Raw genomic sequence first — 26,201 nt, 5'->3', positions numbered from 1 at the left:
AAAGGCAGGAGAGAAGCAGAAATAGAAACAGACAGGTGGGAGAGGACCTGAGAAAGAGAAGGAGACCAAGGATAGACAAGTGAGAGACAGACAGAGACAGACATAGACACAGAGCCAGAGAGATAGGGACAAGCAAACTGAGAACTAGACAGAGAAAAGCAGAGAAAGATGGGGGAAAACACAGAGAAGGGAGCAGCCTACCCAGAAAACAGTGCACTGGACTGGGAGTCAGATCTGAGCATGAGTCCTAACTCTGTCACCAGCTGTTTGTGGGACTTTGGGAAAGTCATTTCCTCCCTTCACATATTGATTCCTCCTCTGTCAAAATTAGGTGTGTAGGGGTTGGGGAGGGGAGGATAATCAAATGGTCTATGAGATTGAGACACAGAAGAGACAGAGGCACAGGCAGAAAGGGAAGAGACAGATGAGCTGACAATGGGCGAGAGAGAGAAGAGAAGAGAGACAGAGACAGAGAGAAGAGAGAGAGACACAGAGAGACAGAGAGAGGGAGAGGAGGGGAGAGGGAGGGAGGGAGCACTCACAGCTAGACTGTGACTAACAGACACAAACGGCTCTGGGGCCACGGCACGGGAGCTGGGGAGGAGACTCTTCTAATTCAGTTGAGAGAGAGTTAAATCCCCAATTCCTTGACTCCACCCCATCATTTGAGTTCAGTGGTCTCCTTACACTCCTACTGTTAACCTGGCTCCCGCCTCAGGCGGGCAGGCAGCAGGACGGGGGGCGCAGGCCAAGCCTGACTGAAGAGCAACCAACAGCAGCCAATCTGCTCCCAGGTTTGCCCTCCTGAGGGGTGGCTGGGAGCCGGGTGGGTGGCTCAGCTTCTCCCCTTGGGAAGTGGACTGGAGAAAGGCTTGGCTTATAAAGCCAGGGCATGTGGAGAGCAGGCTGCCCATAGCCTTTCTCCAGCCCTCCAGGCCATGCCTCCCAGAGGCGCTTGATAGCCAGCTGCGTGTGGCCACCCCACCCTCCATGCCACCTTGAGCTCTGGGTCCCTTCAGAGTCCCCTCCAGAATCAGACTAGCCCACTGCTGCTGAGGGCATGGTGAGAGCCCCCTTGGTGAGCCACTCACATTAGAGCCCCCTTTTCTGCTGCCACCTCTCCCTCCCTCTGGCACTCTGTCGGCATCTGGCAAGAGTCCTTCCCCCCCTCCACCCGCCAACTGGATGATCTGACTCTTCCCCTGCCCACCACGATTGCTGTCCAGATGCCCTGGATCCTGCTCATACTGCTGCTATTCGGGAACGCTGTGGAAATGTTCGCCCTAAACCACAGCAAGAAACAAGGTATGGTCCCTGGTCTCTGGGACAACTGGGAAGGGGATTCAGGACTTGTTTTCTCTTTTCACATCCTTACTCCTTCCCTCACCTCAACCCTCCCTCTCCCTTCCCCCAGCCCATCAGGGAAACATGGAACACAAATTTGGTGAAGACTGTCGACCATAAGCAGGGCCAGGGTCAAGGGAGCTGGTCCCCAGCATCCAGCGTTAAGAGATAAGCAGGGTAACTCAAGGGAGAAAGTCCTAAGTTGGGAGTTAGGACCCTGGACTCTTGTACCAGGTTGGCTGCTAATTCACTGTGTGATCTTGGGTGAGTACTTCCCCCTCTCTGGGCCTCAGTTTTCTCACATGGAAAAGGAGGGAGTTGTAGTAAACCAGATCTTTAAGGGCCCTTCTAGCTCTAACATTCCATGTTCTAAGGTTCCTTATGACATTAACATTCTATGTTCTAAGGGCCCTTCCAGCTCTGATATTCTATGTTCCAAGGTTCTTTATGACATCGACATTCTAAGATCCCTTAGAGCTCTGACATTCTATGTTCTGTGCATGTGGATTCTAAATATTGCAGATGAGTTGGAGGAAAATAGTCAGTAATAATCCTTCACATTTGTATAACACTTTGTGGTTATAAAATATTCTTAAATTCATCCTTCTCTTTACTTCTCCTGAGATGGATAAGACAGGGACATTATTTCTATTTTATAGAAGAAAAACTAAGGCATAAAGAGAGGAAGTGGCTAAGATCACTTTTATGTCCATAAAATAGTGGAGCCAGGTCTGGAACCTGGGTTTTCTGAGTCCACATTCAGCACTCTCTCTACTGTGTTGGCTGGGCTGAACTAAGGATAGGTAACTGGAACAAGAGAGTGTATATAGATTACTGACTTCAAGAATGACTGTTGAAAGAAATGAGGAAGGGGGTTCCTTTTTTGTTTTTTTCTATCTGAGAATCTGTGATCAGCAAGGGGATAGAGTTGCCAAGGTGCCTGGGACAGGAGAAAATGCTTGGTGTGTCTGACCTTAATTAGAATCGGGTGTGGAAGGTTGGACAGATATGTAAGGTACCATTATGTATAATGTGGCAACCTTATTTCAAGCAAACAGATCAAAGGATTGTGAAGCTGCAGCATCACAAGTGCCTGTCAGGGGTGGAAGATTAATTAATGTGTTATAATACAGCATCATTGTGTAATATAAAGTGTATTGGCATTTAGAGTCAAGATCATTTACAAAGTTAGATCTAGATTCAATCACCCCTCTGCTGTCTACTCACTGGGTGACTGGTGAAGTCAGAGGGCCATAGATTTGATGCTAGAAAGGGCTTCAAAGATCAACTAGCTCAAGGTTTTTTTTATTTTATAGAGGAGGCCCATCCAGGTTAAATGACTTGCCCAAAGTCATGCTGGTAATAAGTAGCAGGCTGGGATTTGAACCCAGATTTTCCTGATTCTAGAGTCAGCACTCTCCACTAGGCCTTCAAATCTCTGAGCCTGTTTCTTCAATCTCTACAATGGGGGTAACAATCCTAGCATTGTCTCCTTCACGGGGCTGATGTGAGGAAATTGATCTGGAATTTTAAAAGTACTTACAGAAATGAAAGGGATTGTTAATAATGACTAAGCACCTGTTAGGCACGAAGTATCATGGGAGTTGTCTTTCTCAGGACTTTATCTGATGAATATCAAGACAAAGTATATATGATCCCTATTCTCATGAACCCACATGGGAAGATAAGACTAACACTCAAGAAATAGTCATAAACCACCCAAAGACATGCATGAGCCATGCCCAACAGTTTCTGGTGCATAGTAGGTCCTTAGCAAATGCTTGTTGTTGACTTCTCTTTCGGACTTTGTAGGGCCACAGAAACTGAGGAGAGAGAGTGGTCACTGGGGAAGAGGGTGGTCAGGGAAAACTTCCAGAAGATGAGGTGTAAGCTGTGCCTTGAGAGGCAATGTGATCAAAGGATCATGGATTAGAACTGCAAGGGACCTCAGAGGCCATAACCCTGGACATTAGATGAGGAAACTGAGGCCCAGAGAGGTCAGGTAACTTGCCCAAAGTCACACGGGTCGTAATTGATGGACACAAGCTCTAACACCAGGTCTGTGATTGTGATTTGACTCCAAACCCAATTTTGCTCTTTTCCACTGTATTTTGCTGTAGCTCTAGCCTTGGACTTGAAGTCAGAAGACTTGCGTTTATATCCTGGTTCTGACACATCAGCAGTGTAACCTTGGGCAAGTCACCATTCTTCTTCAAGCCCAGTTTACTCTTTGTAAAATAATACTTGCACTACCTACTGTGCAAGACTGTTGTGAAAAAATGGAGTCTATAGGCCTTAGTGTGCTATAGAAATGGCAGTACTTATCATCAGAGTGATGGAATAGGATGGGAGAGAAGAAGGGATAGATCAAGGTGGACTGGAACTTGAGCACTTTTAGTTTTATGAAGTACTAAGGATTACCTCATCCTTCGGACTTGTATCCACAGAGCCTAGCATGGTTCCCGGCAAACAGCAAGCAAAAACTTGTTGATTAATTTCCTCAGATAGCCCTGCAAGGGAGGTAATGGAATTGAATTATTCCAACGACAGAGAAGCCATCAATTTGGTGTTGTACATAGGGAAGACTGTTAGGAGATCTGTCTGCAGCAAAGGGTATGTTTTGAACAGGAGATGAGGCTTGTAGGTTAGAACCAAACAGGCCTACGTCTGGAATAACTGAAAACTTTACATGGCCCAGGGGAAAGAGCCAGGGACTGAGAGACAGGAGACTTGTGTTTTAGTTCTGTCTCTATCACTGACTTGTGTAACCTTGAACAAGTCATTTTTCCTCTTCATCTCCATTTGCCCATCTGTAAAATGAAGAGGAGTCACTGGATTATCTCTAAAATTCTTTCCAGCTCTGATGTTCCATGTTCTAAGATCTATTTTACCTCTAATTTATAACAAGAAGAATTAAAGAATTCTAATTCTACTTCCCTTAGAATTGTCTAGGGATTATGGCATGGTCAATATTTCTTTTCTCATCTTTTGGAAGGGAGAGTTAAGCTGTCTCTCATTTAATTGGCATATTGTCCCCAAGAATGTTTCAAGAATCCCCTACACAAACACATACACACACACACACACACACACACACTCACACATACGCACAAATACACAGATTACCCAGATTCCACTAGTCCTAAGGAAGGAAGGAAGGAAGAAAACAAGGATTTTTAAGCATCTACCATGTGCCAGGCACTGTGCTAAGCGCTTTTACAAAAGAATGTCATTTTATCCTCACAACAACCCTAAGGGGCAGGTACTATTATTATCCCATTTTATAGAAATGGAAAACTAAGGCACACAGAGATTAAGTGACCTCCTCAGGGTCACATAGCTAGTAAGTGTCTGAAGGCAGATTTGAGCTTAGATCTTCCCAACTAGAGGTCCAGCAAGAGCTCTATCCACTGAACCACCAAGCTACCTCTAACAAAAGGATTTGGTTGATGAGGGAACTCATCATGGATGTTACTTCCCCTAAGTTTTATGGCCTGATCATCTGATGGAACGGCAGAGATGGAAGAGACATTCAGATCACAGGACTTAAGACTATGAGAATTCTTAGTTGTCATCTAGCTCAACCTTCTCATTTAATAGCTGAGGAAATGGACACCCAGAAAAGCAGAGCTGGGGCTATAAATCCAGACTCTCTGACCTCAAACCCAGTGCCCTTTCTCCTACACCATCTAACCCAAGCCCCCTTTTTGTCACAGTACATAAACTGTGGCACACAGAGGTTCGGTTACTAGCTGAAGTTCATGTAGCTAAGTTAGTAGTAGCATTTGAACTTGAATACAGGTCTCCTGATTCTGAATCCAGGGCTTTTTCCACTCTCTCCTTCCCCCCTTCCCTTCATCACACAGGCACCAGCCCCCAAAATGTCACTGTGGTTCGATCTGGTCAGAAACCAACCTGAATTCGGAAGAAATGACTTGTGTGTGCCTTATGCAAGAGACTAGCATGACGCCAAGCCTGTACCCATAGAAGCCTCCTGGGTCCCTGGTCCCAGATCAGAAGTGAGACTCCTCGGCTCAGGAGTCATTAGTAGCTGGCAAAATGCAATTTTCTGTTTCGAAGACAAAAAGACTTGAGAAAGGCTGCTTGGAACTCAAGTGTCTCTTACAAAACAACATTTTGATGACTTAAGTGTGAGTTAACGAGAAGCAGATGGATCCATTTCCCTTGAAATATGCTGGGGCTTCCCAGGGATGGGAAGTCAGGCCTGGGTGTAAAATGGGGTCTTGTTTGCTTTCGAACCTGATTGTTTGAAGGCTAATTGAGGGGAGTGGAAGAGCCCCAGCTGGGGTTTCCCCCCAAGCCCTGGGGCAGAGCCAACATTGTCACAAGGGGATAGCATCTGGGAAAGGGGATTTGGCGGTGATTGGAGTGGTCCTCCCCAGTCGGTCGATTTGAAATGCTCCAGAGGATTTCCGAATCTCATCACATCCCACCACAGCCCTGTGGGGTAGGAAAGAAAAGGAATCATGCTCTTTTTGCTGATGGGGAAATGAGTCCTAGGGATAGGAAATGACTTGCCTAAGGTCACGTGAGTGAATTATTTGGCCGAGCCCAGAATAAACACCTAGGTTTCCTGACTCCTAGTCACATTGGGGACCAGAAGCCATAAATCATCAGATCACAAAATTTAAATGTGGAGAGGAGCTTACAGCCCATTGAGTCCAAACCCTTTATTTTATAGATGAAGAAAATGAAACAGAAAAGGCGAAGTGACTTGCCTAGGGTCACATAGCTGAGAAGCTGTCTGAGGCAGCATTTGATCCCAAATCTTCCCAACTCCAGTGTATCCATGGATACACGCCTAAAGTCACAGGGGCAGTAAGAGATCTGGCTTATGAACCCAGGATTTCTGACAAAAGATCTAATGCTCTTTCCAATGTACCACACTGACTCTGTATTTCTTCTATGCCAATTTGTGTCTAACACAGTCCTCAACAAACAGTAGGCATAATGGATGTTTATAGAATTTGTAAGGATCACAAGGATGTAGAACTTAGACCCAGAACAAACCTTAGAGACCGTCTAGTCTAACCCGTTCATTTTATGGACTGGGAAAACTGAGGTCAAGAGGGGGAAATGACTTGTCCAAGGTTACACAAGTCAACAATAGGACTTAAAACTCAGACCTCTCATCTCTCAGTCCCTGGCTTTTTCTCCTGTTCTGTGGTGGGATGGGATGGGATGTGATGACCCAGTGATCCTGTGACCTCCCTATATATATGGACTCAACTGGATCCTGGAAGACAATAAGATGGTCTTCTTCCCGCAGGATTTGCACTTGAACCTATCTCTAGCTAATGGTCTCTGTCTGTGGTCCCTCTTGTTATCAGGGTATTCTGGAAGGAGGATTGCTGGTCCTGAAGTGAGGGAACTGGGCTCAATTTCTGGCTCTAAGTATTCTAGGTACTATAAAGAAGTTATTTAATCTCTTTAATGCTCAGGTTTCTCATCTACAAAATGGGAACAATGAGGGACAGCTGGGTGGTGCAGTGGATATAGCACTAATTCTAGAGTCTGGAGGAACTGAGTTCAAATCTAGCTTCAGATACTTACTAGCTACGTGAACCTGGGCAAATCATTTAACCCCAATTGCCTCCAGGAAAAAAAGGAATAATTATACCTGTACTGTTTACTTTAAATGGATGTGATGTATAGGGCACTTTGTAAGCTTTAAAGAGATAAAGAAATGTGCTGTTGTTGTTATTCTGTGAGGGATAGAAACCAGAAACTACTTCATTTTCTTCTTCCAGATGGAATAAGCCTTCACACCTGGGATTGTCCTCATCAAATCCACCTCTCCACTTTGTGTCCAGAGTAAAACAACTTGATTCTCCTATTGTCTTTTCTCCCAGAAACTCTTTTCCAGACTCCAAATATTTCCATGGCCATCGATGCCTAATTTCTTTTAAAACACAAGCTTTTGGGAATGAGAAACAGTGTGGTGGCATGGAAACAGCATGGGACTAGAAGTCAGGGCATCTATGATTTCGTCCAAGTTTTGCCACTTGTTATTATCTGTGTGATGTACAGCAAGTCACTTTCCCTCTCTGGGTCTCAGTCATCTGTAAAATGGGACAAAGTGTGAATTAGGTGATCTTTGAGTCCCTTCCAGTTACAGCATTCTCTATTCTAAGGCCTCTACTAGCTCTGGGGGGGAGGAAGGGGTCATCTTCATTGTCCTGATCTATATCTTGCCACTGGACCCAGATGGTGCCAGAGGTGAAAGTGAGGCTGGTGACTTTGCAGAGCCCTCCCTCACTTAAATCCAATTCACTGGCATGTCATGGCATCATCTTCCTGAGGTCATGGTCCTCTTCAAGAACAAAGAACAAACAACAATTAGCTCTGAGGCTTGTGTTGAAAGTCCTTCCAGCCCTGACATTTATTAACAATGACAAAAAACAATAACAACATTAATGAAACATTATCCCCAAGGCAGTTGTAGAAAGATGAACACTTCTCCATCAAAAGGGTGGATGAGAATTGATATTGTAGCAGAAATACTTGGAATTAGAGTCAGGAAGACCCAAGGTCAAATCCTGCCTCAGAGACTTATGAGCTGTGTGATCCTAGTCAAGTCACTTAACTACTCTATGCCTTAATTTCCTCATCTGTAAAATGAGGGGGTTTGGTTCAGTAGCCTCTAAGGTCCCTTCCAACCCTAAATCTCTGATCCTATGTTCTCAGAGCACCTGACAAATTGGTGAACAATTTATATAACACTTCCGGAACTAACAGACAATTCACCAAGTCATTGTAAAGGTAAGAAATTAGTACAAACCATCGGATTTGTTGAATGGAACTTGAAGTGATCCACCTCCGATTGGATCACTTATTAAGTGGCCAATTATCCAAGAATGGAATCAAAGGCCTTCTCTGGGCAACATCCACCGTGTATGGACAAAGAGGAATTGAATGAATGACTGAGTCATGCAGACTTGTTTATAGAAAGGAAGGAGTTTATGATAGTGATTAATGATCAGATCATTGACGTCAGAGATTACAGAAATGTTATCATTAAGAGTCCAGATTTATTTATTGGTGCATATGATGCAAGGAAAGAGAAAAACTGTGCAACTTGTCACTGCAGGCTATAAAAAAAAATTAATACCCACTAAGTAACCAGAAAGACCTATTTAAGCGGCCAGCAGAAGCTGTTTATCTTTCATAAACTATCAGATACATGAATCCCTGCAAATGCAGATCCCAAAATATCCTTGAAAATTCAACAAATAAACTGAACTGAAAGTGAAATGTTATTACAAATTCAATGGTTGCTGATAATTGCCTGAACATAACATTGATCCATAAAAATTTAGAACATTTTAATTGATGTCACCATGATGAATACATATTATCTCCAAACTATATGGAATGAAAAACATTCAAGATATAGAGACCTAATGGAAGAAATCAAAATCATGTAGAAATTGGATGAAAAGGTACACATCATCACTGTCATCTAGGCAGCTGGTGATGAAGTGGATAGAGCGCAGGGCTCAGGGTCAGGAAGATCTAAGTTCAAATCTGGCCTTAGACACTTACTAGCTGTGTGATGTTGGGCAAGTCACTTAACCACTTTCTACCTCAGTTTCATAATCAGTGAAATGGGGATTATAATAGCACCTACCTCCCAGGATTGTTGTGAGGATAAAATGATATATTTTAAAAAGACATTGCAAATCTTAAAAACCTATGTAAATAAAAAAAAAAACCTATGTGAATGATAGCTATCCTGTCTATTATTAGAATTGTCCTGATTTTGGTTTTTTTCAGTGAACCTACACACAATGATCTTATGCTTTTGATCAGTTAAAAAAGCAAACATTTTATTTACCTTTGAAATAATTTGCATAATATAAAGGAATAATATACAGAAAGATACTGAGTCTCTTGAAAGGTGAGCATTAGATGACAATAAGAATCTCTTGAACGATGAGCACTAGATGATAATAAGAATAGGAACAAAAAGGAGGAGGAGGAGAAAAGGATAAAGAAGAGAGGAAGAGGAGAGGAGGTTTATATAGCTCTATAAGGCTTGATAAATGTTTTACATACATTAACTCACTGATCCCCACGACAACCCTGTGAGGTAGGTATTATAGTTATTATTGTTTCTATCTTACAGATGAGGAAATTGAGGTTCAGAAACATTAGATGATTTGTCAGGAGGCAGCAAGGCATAATAGGGCACTGGACTTGGGGTCAAGAAGACCTTGGGTTCAACTCCCAAATCCCACCTCAGAAACTAGCTATGCCACCTTAAGCAAGTCATTTAGTCTTTATGTGTTTAAAGTTTCCTCATCTATAAAATGGTGGGATTGGACTTAAGAGTCTCTAAGGTCTTTTCCAGCTCTGAATCTATGATCACATGACTTACCTCTGGTCATACAACTAGTAAGTATCCAAGGTGGACTTGAACCCAGGGGCCCTGCCTTTCTGTAAACGATGGTCCCATTTGCCTCTGATGTCCTTCTAAGTTCCCTTCTAACTCTGACATACTATGTTTTCTTTATCAAATATTTATTAATTCATTTTAATACATGCTTAATAAATATTTCAAGGTCCTTCCTAGCTCTGTAACATCCTATGCCCTGCATTCTAAAGTCTCTTCTTTAAGTCTGGACTTCACATTCCGTGAATTGATGAATCTCTGTCATGTTCTATTGGGCCTGATAAATTAGCCTGATGAGCTGGGAGAGGGGCAGCAGCACTCTTGGTAGTAAGTCTATGCTGACATCACTGTTGCGATAGGACCCCAGTGTTAGAAAGGACCTCAGAAAGCATCTGGTCCAACACCTCTCTAAGCAGAAATCCCCTCTGCAACATCCTTGACAACTTGCTTCCCAGCTTCTGCTTGAAGACTCTCAGTGATGGGAAACTCACTACTTGTTGAGGCATTCCACCCCATGACCAGACCAGTTGCAGACTTTCTATTATATTGAGCTGAAATTGGCTTCCCTGTACCTCCCCCACATTGATCCTGTTTCTCTCCCGTGGAGCCAAACTTTACAAGTTTAATCTGTCTTCCCTATGACTGCCTCGTTCTGGCCAGAAACTCTGAGGCACTTCCCCTACTAGATTGATTCTTTTTTGATGGCAAACTAGACCATCTTTTGTTTGTCTCCAGGCTTACCTAGCCCTTACTCACTGAATGGGTGTTGCCTCAGTCATACTGAGACCTGGGAAAGATTTTAGTTTAAAAAGGCCAAGGTCTCCCACTGCATCCTGTGCCATCGCCAGTCATCTTGACTTTTGTCTTGCCACTGGACTCTGATGACTCTGAAGGAGAGAGTGAGACTGATGATTTTGTGCGGCTCTGACTCATTTTAATCCAATTCACACGCAAGTCAAGACATCACCCTCGTGATTTCATTGGTCCTTTTCTAGAACAAAGGATGAACAACAACAACATGAAAACAGGGTTCACATCTTAGAATCACACATCCTTGGAGTAAAAGGAATCTTAGAGACCATCTAGTTCAACCCCTTATCCTCCCATTTTCCAGAGGAAGGCACTAGAGTCCAGAGAGGAAAAGTAATTTGTCCAAGACCATGCACTGAATGAGAGGCATAGCTAGGACCAGAACTCCTACCACTGGTCTCCAATACATACTATTGCTCTGCTCTTCTCAGCACTTCAGTGTGTCATTTTTATAGTTGGGACAAGGCTGCCCATGGGGCATCAATTGACCAAGGCTTTCATTCTATCTAAATCACTCTTCACTCTGAGGTTGTGGTGGGTTCATGGCCTTTTCTCTTTCCATTGACCAGGCAGTCATGCTCAAGCTGTCTCACCACTTCCTCTCTTTTCCAAGAAGGATGTTGGATGACCATCCTAGCAACATCTGGATCACTCTGACCGTCCTTTGCCCACTGCCTCTCTTGCAGGATTAATCCAAAGGAAAACCAAGAGGCCCAGAAATGGCCTCCAGGCTCACAATTTGTACAGAAAAAAACCTTGATTAGGAAGCAGGAGACCTGAGTCTGAGTCCTAGCTTGGTTGCTAACTCATGGCATGATAAGTTATTTCCTCTGTCTACCTCAGTTTTCTTCCCTGAAAAATGGAAATACTTGCACCTTAAATCTGCCTTATGGGATTATCATGAGGAATGTACTTTTTAAGCTATAAAATGCTATAGAAATGGAAGAGAGCTATGGGTTAGAATCCTAGCCTTGCCCTCTGGGTTACCTAGGGCTAAGTTTCTTTCCCTACTGGGACCTCAGTTTCATGCTCTATAAAACGAAGGTGTTGGATTAGATAATTTCTAACATCCCTTCCAACTGTCAAGTTCCAATTCTAAATCCTACCATGCTATTTTTCAACTCACCAGTCTCCTCATTTCTATTTCATAGAAAGAAATGGCCCTCTTTCTCTACCTTACCAAGACAACTTCCAGACTTGCTCTTGGGTCCCTCATTCACATTCAGGTGTCAATGACTGGGAATGACTTCTCCTGAGGAATCTTCCTTTAGGAAGAGGAAGAAGAAGAAGAAGAAGAAGAAGAAGAAGAACAACAACAACAACAACAACAACAACAACAACAACAACAACAACAAGCAGCTTAGTTGAGGCAATGAGGAAATAAAAGCATACCATAAGGGATGATTAAAGGGAGGTTGTGGGGGCATTAGGGCTTTCCAGGTACTCCTGAAATCACACACTTCTTTGCTAAGTCTAGCTCATGCCCAGGGGCATAGGAGGTGGCTCCACAGGAGTTTCTTCACAGAGGTTATAGACATTTTCCCAGTGGGTCCTAACTCAAGAAGAAATCTAAGCCATATGGACACAGGAGAGAGGTATGAGAACCTAGAGGTAAATCCCATCTTGGCTGTCAACTCATCTTGTGTGACCTTGAGCAATCAGTCAACACTTGGGAAGCCACTGGACTTGGATTCAAGAAGACCTGAGTTAGAATCCTGCCTCTACCACTAACTAGCTGGCAAGTCACTTAATCTCTCATAGCCTTAGCTTCCTTTGCTGTAAAATGAGGAAGTTGGATTTGATGATCTTTAATGTCTTTTCCATGTCTAAATCTGTGATCTTGTGGACAAACACTCATTAAATACCTACACGACAGGCACTGAAAGAGGTGCTGGAAATACAAATGCAAAGGTGAGATAGTGCCTGACCTCAGGAAGCTTCCATTCTAGTTCTCTGTTATAGGAGGAGGTTGAATGGATGAATGATCTCTAAGGTCCTGCGCAGCTCCAACATTCTTTGCTTAATGTTAGTAGATGCTTTCCAGCTCTGATTGTTTGTTAATATTCTGTTCTAAGCCCATTCCATTCCAAAAACAATCAATTGCCTATGTTTACAGCATAAACTGACTCTCTCTTCTAGTATTCCACATGCAGTGTGTGTATGGGAGAACATCAGTTGGTCTAATGCAAGGGGGATGGGTGATGATGATGATAATAGTCAATGTGTCTGTAGCTTTAAGGTCTGTGAAGAGCTTTGTTTATGTTATCTCATTTGATAATGGACTGCTCTTCAGGCAAAGAGTCTTCTTCAGTTGGATCTTCAAAAACCAAATTAAAGACTTCTCTGATCTATTTTTCAAAGAAACTACTGATTTATTGTGTACTAGGAGCATGAGAAGGCCCATCCTTCCCAGCAACCATCCCCACTGCAGCCTGGGCCATTGCCAGTCATCTTGACCCTTGTCTTGCCACTGGACTCCAATGACTTTGAAGGAGAGAGGGAGGCTGATGACTTTTCACAGCTCTGCCTCATTTAAATCCAATTCACTTGCAAGTCAGCACATCACCCTTGTGATGTCATTGGTTCTCTTTGAGAAGGAAGGACGCAACAAGAATTAGGAGCCAGAAGAGGAAGTTGCAGAAAGCCTAATCTCAGTTAAATAAACAGAAATATTTCCTAACACCTAGACCTGTCCCCAAAAGTTAGCTTTCCCACCAGATAAGTAGTGAGATCCCTATACACTAAAGGTCTTAATGTAAACTGCATGTGCATTTATGAGGATTCTTGGCAAAGATACTAGAGTGGTTTGCTATTTCCTTCTCCAGCTCATTTTACAGATGAGAAAACTGAGGCAAACAGGGTTGAGTGACTTGCCCAGGGTCACACAGCTAGTAAGTGTCAGAAGCCAATTTTGAACCACTCAGGAAGACTCATCTTCTTGATTTCAACACTGTACTAAGCACCATGGACATAAAATGAAGCCTTAGTGAAGGGCCTGGAACATAATAAGCTCTTAATAAATGCTTGTTGACTAACTAATTTCACAGAATCTCAGAGCTGGAAGGGCCATCTACTTGTTGAAGGTTTGGGCACTTTGGGATAATGTTGACAGCTCCAATGAAGAAAGTTGTGTGGGCCCACCTCCTACATTTGAACAAAGATCCCCTCTAGAATACACTGGAGAAGTGGTCATCCAGTCTTTGCTTAAATTAATCAATCAATAAACATATATTAAGTATCTAGTATGTGCCAGGCACTGTATTAAGTGCTTGAAGACCTCCCAGGAAGGGAAACTCACCACTTCCCCAGACAGCTAATTTCATGTAGGGATGGTTTAATTATTTGGAAGTTTATCCTTACATGGAGCTGAAATTTGCTTCTTTTTCTTAGGTCTGTTCCAGGAGACAAATAGAATAGTTCTAATCCCTTTTCCACATGACAGTCCTTCAAATTCTTGAATATAGCTGTCATCTGTAAGAGTTCTCTTCTCCAGGAGAAATGTCCCCAGTTCCTTTATCAAATGAGATAGTATTTCTAAAGTGCTTAGCACAGTGCCTGGTATACAGGAGGTTCTTAATAAGTGTTTTTCCCATTCCTTCCCCTTTTTAATCTATCCTGATATACCATGACCTCAAGGTTCCCCACCATTCTCATTACCCATCTCTGGGTGCTTCCTAGATGATCTGTGGCCTTAATAGCCTGGGACTGAACAGAATATTCTAGAGATAATTTGATCAAAGGGTACAGTGGAACTATCAGCCAGCTAGTCCTAAACTCTACATTCTTCCTAAGGTAACCTTGGAACAGGTTAGCTTTGATGATTATCATATCACGCTGCTAACTCATATTGAGCTTACAATCCATTAGAAACCACTGATCTTTACAGACAAACTACTACCTACCCATTCATCATCTTCCTCCTCGTTATCATCATCCTCTTCCTCCTTCTTGTTCTTAGACTTGTGGGATTAATTTTTTCTAACTCAACATAAAACTGCATTTATTGCTGTTAAATATAATCTCATTAGATTCAACCCAAAGTTCAAACCTGGGGAGAGATTTTTGGATCCTGAACATGTCATCTAATGTGTTAGTTATCCCTCCTAGCTTTGTGTCATCTGCATGATTTGAATGCATGCTCATAATAGGATTCATGAGTTCTTACCTTTCTAGGTAGGTCCAAATTATGGGCAAGAGTAGAGAAGACTGGGAGTTTATCCCTTGAGGAGAATAACATGAGGATAGCCAGCTAAAGCCCAGCTAAACAGGACACAGAATAGAGTCAGGGCTCAGGAGGAGGTTGATTTTTTTTAAGGGGCCTTATTTATTTATTTAGGTTTTTTAAAAATAATTTTTGACCTTACTGAAACAAAACAGCAAACATATACTATAATTAAGTGTCTTCATGAGATAATACTATTAATAACTCAGGTCCCTTTCTCTTTTTAATAATATTTCATTTTTTCCCCAATTGCATATAAAAACTTTTTAAATATTTGTTGGGGTTTTTTTTATTTGAGTTCCAAATTCTATCCTTCCCTCTTTGCTTTCCTCCCATCTTTGAGATAGTAAGCAATCTAACATAGGTTAAATATTTGCAATCATGTAAAACATTTCCATATTAGTCATTTTGTAGAAGAAAATAAAGAAAGAGAAAGAAAGAAAAAGAAAGGAAGGAAGGAAGGAAGGAAGAAAGAAGAAAGAAAAAATAGTATGTTTCTGTCTGTATTCAGATGCCATCCATTCTTTCTCTGGTGGTGGATAGCATTTTTCATCATGAGTCCTTTGGAATTGTCTTGGATCATTGTATTGCTGAGAATAGCTAAGTCATTCACAGCTGATCATCACATAATGTTGTTGTTAGTATGTATAGTGTTCTCCTGGTTCTGCTCACTCCCCTTTGCATTAGTTCATGTAAGTCTTTCAGATCACTTTCAACTCTGAAGTAAAGGTCCTGAGACAGCATCAGGGGCCTGGACACCTGATAAGGGTGGGGATAAAGAGGACTCAGAAAAGAGAAGTAGGGTACTTCTTATTTTAATATATAAGGCACTCCCTTATTTTGACCTTTTGTCCCTAAGGACAGCCCTACATAATATTTTTTGAATCTTTATTTTAATTTTTTAATTAACAAAAATTTATTTTCTTACCTTTTTACCTCCCCCATAGAAGAAAAGAAAAAAAAATACTGGTAACAAATATTCATAGTTGAGCAAAACAATTTCCCAAATTTGTCAGGTCAAAATAACATATGTCTTATTTAGTACACTGAGTCCATCACCTCCCTGTCAGGGGGTAGGTAACATGCTTCTTCATTTGTCCTCTGTAATTGTGGTTGGTCATATCATTGATCAGAGTTCTTAATCTTTCAGAGTTGTTTTTCTTTATGAATTGTACTCTTGAATCTTCTCACTTCACTCTACACTAGTTCATGTCTTCCAGGTTCCTCTGAGACCATCCCTTTCCCAGAAGTACTCCACCACATTCATAGACCACCATTTGTTTGGCCATCCTCCAATAGATGGGCACACCCTTAATTTCTACTTCTTTGTCACCAGAATAGGAACTAGTATAAATCTTTTTGTACATACAAGTTTTTCTCCCTCTTTATTTCATTTCTTGGTAGTTTAAGCCTAATCGTGATGTTGCTGGGTCAAAGAGTATGCATAATTTAATAGTTTTGGGGGCATAGATTCAAATTCCCATCAGACCAATTCATAGCTCTACCAGCAGGGCATTAATGTGCCTGTTTGCCCAGAGCTTCTCCAACGTTTGTCATTTTCTTTTTTTGTTACCTTTGCCAACCTGATGGGTGTGAGGGAAAACTCATAGTTGCTTCAATTTGCATTTCTCTAGTTATTTGAGTTATGAAAGACGCTAAGATGTTAACAGAAAACAGTTGCCTTAATTTCAAGAAGCATTTATTAGGTGCTTACTGTGTATGGCACACTTTGTGAAGTACCAGGAAAGATGGAAATACAACTAAAACTTCATTCCTGTCTTCTGTGAACTCACAGTCTAAGGGGTATAGTAGAAAGACTAGTAGACCACTAGACTGACTCCACTCAAGTCAGGAAGTCTGGGTTCCATCTTGGCTCTGATATCAATTACATAACCTTTTGTTGTTCAGTTATTGCAGTCAAGTCTGACTCTTTGCCACCTCATTTGGGGTCCTCTTGGTAAAGATACTGGAGTGGTTGGCCATTTCCTTCTCCAGCTCATTTTACAGATAAGGAAACTGAGGCAAACAGGGTTAAATGATTTGCCTAGGGTTACACAGCTAGTGTCTAGGGCCAGATTTGAACTCAGTAAGGTGAGTCTTTCAGACTTCAGTTCTGGCATTTTATCTACTGTGCTACCTAGCCTTAGGGAAGACATTTAATTTCTCAGAACCTCAGTTTCTTACCTATGAAATGGAAACTTCCAATTTGTAGGTGCTTTACCAACCCTAAGAATAGAAATATGAGCATGATGAGAATGGTAACAATCCCAAGGAGATGGCCTTCAAGCTGGGCTTTTAGGAATCGGAAGACTGTCAACAGATAGGGTTGGGAATGGGATGAGTTGGGCATCAGCAATGATGAGAGCAAAGGCACAGAGATATAGGCTGTGTCCAGAGGTAGTCATCAGGGTTGGGGCATAAGCCCTTCTCTTTGAGCTCCGGCCTCAATGGAGGTAAGGATTTAGTGGTGCCAAAACTGGTTTTTCCCGTGGCCCTAGGCTCTGAGAAGAGTTTACTTCCTGTTTCCTCCTACCCCTCAACGAGGGCCTGTTTGCCATCTGGCCTCCTGCACCTGGTACCATATGTCTCTTTGGGCCTAACCTCCTCAATCCTTCCTGCTCCCTCCCCACTACCATTTCCTGGGATGGATAAACTTGCTTTGAGGTCTAGACCTAGAAGGGTATCACTGTGACTCATCCCATGCTTGGAGTTTGAAAAGTGACTCAGGGCCACCCCAGAGACAGAACCATTCATGATGGAGACCATTCCTGAGCAAGACCTTCAATCTGGAGCTCATTGGATTTTTTTTAGAAAGTTGGGATGGATTTGAAAGATCTTCTAATCGAATCCCTTCATTTTAGACAGAAATAAACCAGGGATCACATAGGGAAAGTTATTTGACCAAATTTATGTAGTTAACAGAGCCTGAATTTGGGTCCTCTGACTCCAAATTCAATACTCTTTCTACCAAGCAAGAATTAGCTCCAAATGGCTGAGATTTCAGTTTCTCTCAACATAATTTTGCCTTTAAAAAAAGAGAGTACTCACAGAAAAAAAGAAAACACTCAGAGAAACAAGTATATGTGTAATCATAGAAGATGGAGTCTTGGACGGGAAGACTGGAGGCCTAGTTTCTAGTTCCACATCCATCTCCAACTCATTGTGTAACTTTATTTCTCTGTTACTCATTTACCTTATCTGTACAGTGGGGATCACAATACCTGTGTTGCATCCCTAACAGAGCCATCATGTATATCAAACTAGACTCAAAATTGCAAAGCACACTATACAAATTATAGAGACAACTAGGTGGCTCAGTGGATAGAGTACTGGGCCTGGAGTCAGGAAGTTTTGAGTTCAAATCTGGCTTCAGACACTTAAAAACTAGGTGACCCTGGGCAAGTCATAACTTCTGTAGAAAGAAATGGCAAACCACTCCAGTATCTTTACCAAGAACACTCCATGAATAGTATTGGCATGCCATTGTTCATGGGGCCCTCTATGTTCCATAGGATCACAAAGAGTTGGACACAACTGAACAACTGAACAACAGCATAGAAATTATAAAGTACTATATGTAAATTATACTATACTTAGTATTACACATCTACTACACATGTAGCATATATATATCAAGTACTATATAGAAATTATTAAGCACTATACGAATGCAAGGGACTATTATCCCCTAAATAATAAAAAATCTTAATACTTTCATCCAACCATAAAACTATTATTTTGTCCACATGTTGATAGAAAACTAAATGTAAAAGAATAATAGACAAATAACAATTTTGTCCTAAGACTTATAAATGATCTGGACTCTATCAAAAAAGATGAGAATGAAACAATAATGATGATGATAAGCCAACAATATATTTACAAAGGTGGAGGTTATTGGTGCCAATTCAGCACTCAATAAAGTACCAAGCCTAGAATCAGGAAGACCTAAGTTCAAATAGGACCTCAGATACTTACTAGTTTCGTGTGACCCTGTCATTTAACCTCTGTTTGCCTTAGTTTTCTCCTCTGTAAAAATCAGGATGATAATAGCCCCTACCTCCCAGATGGTTATGAGAATCAAATAAGATAATATTTGTAAAGCACTTAGCACCATGACTGGTAGATAGTAGGTATTAAATAAATGTTTGCTGTTCTTATTACTGTCATTGCCATCAGAAATTACAGAACAGCTCTCCTTTAGGAGGCGGGACTTAGTGGTCAGTGCAGATTATGTAAGAAAATGGTAGAAACCATGCAACATGTCATTGTAAGCTGCTAAAATTTAGCACCTACTGAATACCTAGCAAGATAATCTGGTAGCTAAAATTATATAGTGGAAGCGCAACATCTTTCATAAACTATTAGGCTACAAAACTCCATATTGTAAATATAAACTTAAAAATAATCTTGAAAATTCTACAAATAAACTGTGTTGAAACTGACAATTTTAAGACTGTTGCCCACAGTTACCCTGACATAACGTTGATCATAAACATTTTATAATGTTTCAATTGATACTGCCATATCAAATACTCATAGTCTTCAAGCTATGTGGAATGAAAACTTTCAAAATATGGACACTAGCAGAAGAAATCTAAATCATGCAGAAACAAGACGAGGTGCATATTATCCCTGTCCTCCTGTCTGTTATGGGAGTTGTCCCAGGGATGTTTTCTGCAAGCCTACAGAAGAGGAGCTGACCTCCCAAGACTTTTATTCAACTACAAAAAGTAATCATTTTATTCCTAGAGAACATTAAATGTAAAAGAATAGTAGCAGTGTAGTGTAGTGACTTGTTCCAGGACTGTTTCGATGTGAACACTATTTAAAAAGATGAGATGAAATCATCATTATTAACAATAACAATGATAAATTCATGACATAAAAAAGGAAAAAATTATGATGGTTGAGAGCTAATGTAGAACATAGGATATCAGAGCTGGAAGGAACCTTGGGGATCATCCAATTCAATACTCTCCATTTACAAATAGGGAAACTGAGGCCCAGGGAGGGGAAGTGATTTGCCCAAAGGCACCCAGAGAGTGAATGGAAGAGTCTTTCTTCCATCTCCAGCTGGTTGTACAATGAGGAATCAAAAAAGAATGTCTATTTTTATTGTAGCTCTTTTTTTTAAGACACAGCTGGTAAAGCCTTTGGGATGCAAAGGTTGCAAGCATTAAACCAATGTGTAATTGAGTCCAGAGCAATCTAATGGGTCCAAGGTGGGTTGTTAATGAGAGGGAGAAACAAAGTCTTGAGAGAGAAGAGGCAGGACTAGGGGTCCCAGACACAGGGGGCCACCCTCGCAGACAGTGACTGTTGCCCTGAGACTACAGAGGAGAATGGGGCTGGGGGATTGATGGGAGATGGGTCAGTGAGCTACTCTCTCTGCCCCTAAGTAACTCCTTGACAATCACCTCCCCTAAGATGCTTGTTTCTTTTTTATGTGATCTCATACACATCCCTTCACATGATCATTCTTCCCCTCTTCCCACCCCCCACAGAGCCTAGATGAGCTCAACCACCCAAGAATTCTCCCCCCACCCAACTCCTCAACTCCCTCTCATCCCAATAGTCTCGAGCAGAAAGGATATGGAGGAAGAAACCAACTTTGTGCATCAGTTTTATGTGCTCCAACTAGGGATCCTGCCTAAAAAATCTACCCAACTACTTATTATTCCACCATAATAGCTCCATTTCTTTGGGTTATGAAAACACTTCATTTTTCTGGATATCTGGAGGGATCACAGTGTGGTGAAAGACCACTGAACAGAGATTTAGGAAGCCTGAGTTTGAGTTCTACCTCTGCCATTAACCTGCTGTAGGAGTCACTGACCTTTGCTGTGCCTCAGTTTCCTCTTCTGTAAAATAAAAAGATTGGGCTAAGTCATTTATAAGATCCCTTCATGTTCTAATGATCTATATTTTAGGTCCTTTCTACAGTGGGTAATCTATGTTTTAAGGTTCTTTCCCCCTGTGGCATTCTATGTTTTATGTTCAAGGTCCCCTCCAGTTTAAACAAATCTGTATTCTGAGGTTCTTCTCATCTTGGAAGTTCTCCCATGATTTAGATTCCCTTCCAACCCTGATATTCTGTGTTCTACTGTCTTTTCAAATTATGACATTTTTCTTTGTAAAGGTTCTTTCTGCTTTGACATTCTCTATTCAAATGGCCCTCTAACTCTCTCAAAGTAAGATTCTTTCTACTTCTCAAGTAGTCACTGGTTACAACCTGACTGGGATTATTAGTCACTTTTTGCATATAAGTGAATGCTGTCTTTCTAGCTACATTGTAAATGGGCTCCTGGAGAACAGGTTTATTCTTATTTCTTCTTCAGCCCAAAGCAAAGGGTTCAACACTCAGCAGACATGTGGTCAAGTGGTGATTTGATTGAAAGGTTTTTGTTGTTGCTATTGGTAGTGGATTTTTCTTCTCAAACCAGCCTTTTATCAGTCTGAACCACATGAGAAAGTCCTTGATGGGATGGAGACCCAACTTTAGCTGTGCGACTCTAGGCAAGTCACTTAACCTCTGCTTGCCACAGTTTCCTCATTTTTAAAGTAAGGATAATAATATCACCTTACCTCCCAGGGTTTTTGTGAGGATAAAACAAGATAATACTTGTAAATCACTGTTAAGTCTTAAAGGGCTATACAAATGCTAGCTCTTATTCATATCAGATTTGAATAATACAACCCCAACCACTTAGTTTCCTGTCTGGGTTCAGTATTACCCATACTTGGCTTGGTGGCAGGAGGCAGGACGAGTTCAGTGTCACCAGGCCAAAAGACCCCTAGCACTACAAAATATTTCCCCCAAAAAACTTGACATTGAATTATTCAATATCAGGGCTGGAAGAAACCTTAGAATGCAGAATATATGATGTTAGCCTTGGAAGGCTATTGATCAGAATGGTTAGAGATCATTCAATCCAACCTCCTCATTTTAAAGACAAGGATATTAGCTCTCAGAGAAAAAGGGGGCTCAGAATTACACAGCAAATCGGGGACAGAACCAAGAACAAATCCCAATCTCCATGCCTCTTTCAGGCTGACTCCCTATCTCCCACTTTCCTAGTTCTCCTTCTGGGAGCGGCTAAGTTTTCTCTCTGGCCTGCCTGTCTTCAGTTCTACCTCTACTCTCCCTCCTTTTCCTCCTCCTGTTTCCTCTCTCTGGCCCTTGGGGTAGGTTTTTACTGCCTCTTCCCTTTTTGATGAGGTCCAGCTTCCTCCTATGCTCCCTGGGATTCCTCAGACTGCATTCGACCTGAGATGTTGAATCTTGTCTTTGACACCCTCTCCCCTCTTTTTAATCCATTATCCCCAACTCCTCTCATTGGAGCCTAGTCTCAGGGGACTGTAGGGGCCCTATCCCCAAAGTTTATTGATTGATGGAAAGGAACTTGCTCTTAGGTTTATATCAGCTATCTCCCTGATGGAACTGATAACAGTAGAAGGTATGTCGCTTCCCAGGATCATTTATACTTTCCAAACAGTCTTGAAAACCCAAAGGGATGAAACCCTGATGGCAGAATTTCAAACAATGAGACATTTGGTTGAGGAGACATTTGCGGAAAGAGACCTCCTCTTTGCTGTTCTTTTTTATCATTACTATTATTACCCCCCACTTACATATTATGTTTTTTAGTTATAATTAGATTAGCTATCTTATTGGATCCTTGCAATAATCTCATGAGATTGGTAGGGCAGGGATTACCCTCCTCATTTTATAGAGGAAGAATCAGATACCCATAGGGAAAAATAACTTGCCCACATCTTCACAACTAGTAAGTGACATACCTAGGGCTTGAACCCAGGATTTCTCACTGACAGTCTTTTCACCATATGATGCAGTATAGTAACAAAATGTTCTATTTGCTTCTGGCATCAGTTGAATGAGGCTGGGGGAAGGGAGGGAGGAGGTCACCTGCCTTCCTCTCCCTTTCTTGCCTTGACCCTATTTCTGACAGACAGGAGCTGATAGATAAACAATGCTTTGGCCACCAATGTGCAAACCTGAAAGCAACATCACCCAAGTAGGCCTGCAATGCACCGGGGTTCTGGAGTTGAAACTCACTCCCCTCAGTTTTAAGAGCCTCTCCCAATGTGATTGTATCACAAAGGTAGCTAACAGGGGAGGGAAGGGAATAACCAGTTATATAACACCACTATATGCCTACTGTCTAGTCTACTATATACCAGTCAGGCAGCTAGGTAGTACAATGGATAGAGTGCCAGGCCTGGAGTCAGAAAAACTCATCTTCCTGAGTTTAAATCTGGCCTCAGATACTTAGTAGCCGTATGATCTTGGCCAAGTCACTTAACCTAGTTTGCCTCAGTTTCTTTATCTGTAAAATGAGCTGGAGAAGGAAATGGCAAATCATTCCAGTATCCTTGCCAAGAAACCCCAAGGGGTCACAAAGAGTTGTACATGTCTGAAAAGTAACTAAAAACAAAAATATGTCAGGTACTGTCCTAAGCACTTTTTACAAATATTATCTCATTTGATCCTCATAACAACTCTGTGAGGTAGGTACTATTTTTATCCCCATTTTACAGCTGAAGAAACTGAAGTAGACAGAGGTCAAATGGTTTGCTCAGGGTTACACAGCTAGTATGTGTTTGAGGTTGGATTTGAACTCAGATCTTCCTGATTCCAGGACCAGCACTCTATCCATAGTATCACCCATCTGCCTCCAGGGAAATTATTAAGGGCTTTGAGAGCCTCAGATAGAAATAGCCACCAAATGCCACTGAGGCCTGCTCTTCCTGTGCATGTCCTAGTCATCAACCAAGTTCAAACTCAGTATCAGGTAATATCATCCACCATACTCAGGAACCAGGTAGTCTTTAGTTAATGCCTTCTGGTGCTAACTTTAGCTGGTCCCCAAAGAGTTAAAATTCATCCCACATATCCTAGCCCTGGAGTACTACATTTGCTCTAACTGTTGAGATGCTGATGACTTCACTTGGTATCCTGGCAACATGCTTGCTACTATCCTACAAGATCCCAGGAAAGTTAACATAAGAGAAGCCAAATGGAAGAAACATCTCTGTGGGGGGCTGACCCCTGAGACCTCCATGCACATGGCCTGGACCAAGGAACAGTTTCCTCCATACGTCAAGATCTTGTTATATTAAGCAAAGTCACCTTTGACATTCAGGATGATTTGAGTATAACTCTTGGGGATACAGCAGGTAAGGGGCCTGGCCTCCTGCTGGGATGAAATACAGCTCCCCTGAGAGCTATACTTCACTTTCCCTAAGGCCACCCAGACAACTCATTCTACTCTCCTGGGAACTGGAATCACAAAAAAGGCAGCTCTCTTTGGAGACTTAGGCAGACAACTGGTCCAGATCTCCAGCCGCCTTTCTATTGCCTCATAAGGGCACTATTCTTTAAGAGGACAGCGTGTTGTAGTGGTAAGAACACTGACCAAGGAACCAGGATGCTGAGATTCATAGGCTTATAAACCTGGAGCTAGAAGGGACCTCAAAGGCCAACTCACCCAACTCCTTCATTTTACAGATGAGGAAACTGAGGCCCAGGGATGTTAAAGCAAGATATCCAAAGTTATAAAAGTAGTAAATGTCAGAGGTGGGATTTGAACCCAGGTCTTTTGATTCTAGAGCCTCAAATATAAAAATTTTAGGTTCTAAAGTGCAATTATAAAATTCTATGAGTTATATATAATTCTAAGTTTCTAAGATTCATGGCTCAATGCCCTTGGGATAGACCAGACCATATTCCAAGGGCTCTTTAAATTGTACCAAGACAACTCTAAAGCAATGTGTGATGGTATTTAGAGGATCAAATTAGTAATTTTCCTATCAAAAGATGGTGTTGATTGGGAAACAGCAGAAGTTAGGGGAGCCGAAGTGAATATCAGAGATTAAGGAAAAGAGTCTCATGGGGCCACAATCACATCTGTAGCCCTCAGAACACTGCAGGAGGTTGCAATCAAAGCTACAAGGCTCTTATTAAAAGCACACCTCACCAGTGAGGAGCTGTCTGCGTGGGAGAACTTTCCAGCCTGTGTGAGAATAAAAACCATATTCTCTTGGCTTTTGAAAAAGTGATATGAAGAGAAGAGCCACCATTACTCAGAGTCTGCTCAATCCAGGGGAGCAGGGGGAGGGGGGAAATAAATAAGCCTGAAGGGGAGAAAGATTTCCTAACAAATTTTACTGATGCTGTGATTAAAAGCAATATTGTGCCCTTAAAAAACATAAAGTGATGCTACAATGTAGAAACACACGAGGGCACTCCACCCAACAAGAAAGCTCATTTCAGGGCCCGTCAGAGCTGTCAGGAACCTCAGAATGAGAGATCTGGGAGGGATATTAGAACATAAAATGTTAGAGCTGGAAAGGGCCTTAGAACGTCGGAATATATGAGAAGGAAGGGATCTTAGAACATAGAATACAGAATGCCAGATCTGGAAGAAATAATAGAATGTTAGAGCTGGCAAGAACCTCAGACAACATCTAGTCATACCCTTTCATTGAACAGATTCAGAAATTAACTGAAGCTTAGCACAGTGCCTGACACATAGTAGGTGCTTTAATAAATGCTTGTGGACTAGAGAGGTGAAATGATCTCCATATCACACAAAGTTTTGGACAGGGAGATCTATATCAGGGAATGAGCATTTGCTAATCACTTATTATGTGCCAAGTACTGTGCCTAAGCTCTTTACAATATTATCTCATTTGATCCTCATAACAACAGTGGGAGGTAGGTGCTGTTATCCTCATTTTACAGATGAGGAAACTGAGGCAAACAGAAGTTAAGTGACTTGCCCAGGGTCACACAGCTAGTAAGTGTATCAGGCCAGATTTGAGCTCAAGTCTTCCTGACTTCAGGCCTAACACTAACCATTGTGCAACCTAGCTGTCACTGACCTATTATTAGTATTTAAGTCAACCTCTCACATGAAAGATAAAATTATCCCTAGAGTGAAACAAAAGGTAATGGAACAATTGTCCCAGGCCTGTGTTTTCCCCTCCTTCATTGACCCAGGGAAGCATAAGGTTGGGAGGAGGATAGGGTGTGGTGGGAAGAGACCTGGACTGAAAGTCTGAAGGCCTAATTCAAGTCCCAGCTTTGTTATCAATACACGATGTGATGTTGAGCAGGTCTCCTTTCCACTCTGGACCTCAACTTCCTATAGATAAAACGAAGGAGTTAGACTAGATCTTCTCCAAGGCCCCTCCCAGCCCTGGCATTCTACATTCTAAGATCCTTCTCAGTTCTAACATTCTATGTTCTAAGGTCCCTTCTAGTTCTGACATTCTATATTCTAAGCTCCTTTCTAGTTCTGATATTCTATGTTCTAAGGTCCTTCCCAGTTCTAACATTCTATGTTCTAAGGTGCCTCTCAGCTCTGACATTACATATTCTAA

The 26,201-nt window shown here is 41.8% G+C and overlaps 1 protein-coding gene across 1 annotated transcript in view; it reads left to right on the top strand.

Moving 5' to 3' along the window:
* The first annotated feature begins 1,200 nt into the window (after window positions 1-1,200).
* Window positions 1,201-26,201, top strand: part of LOC114046868 (R-spondin-4-like) — a 38,858-nt gene continuing 13,857 nt past the window's right edge. Inside the window, exon 1 of the mRNA XM_027867437.1 lies at window positions 1,201-1,305. Coding sequence (XP_027723238.1) covers window positions 1,227-1,305 — 79 coding nt within the window. The 5' untranslated portion in view covers window positions 1,201-1,226. The remainder of the gene's footprint in view (window positions 1,306-26,201) is intronic.

This window comes from Vombatus ursinus, unplaced genomic scaffold, assembly GCF_900497805.2.
Source record: "Vombatus ursinus unplaced genomic scaffold, bare-nosed wombat genome assembly UNPS02014786.1, whole genome shotgun sequence".
Classification (NCBI taxonomy): Eukaryota; Metazoa; Chordata; class Mammalia; order Diprotodontia; family Vombatidae; genus Vombatus; species Vombatus ursinus.
This window is presented reverse-complemented; position numbering and strand designations above follow the sequence as displayed.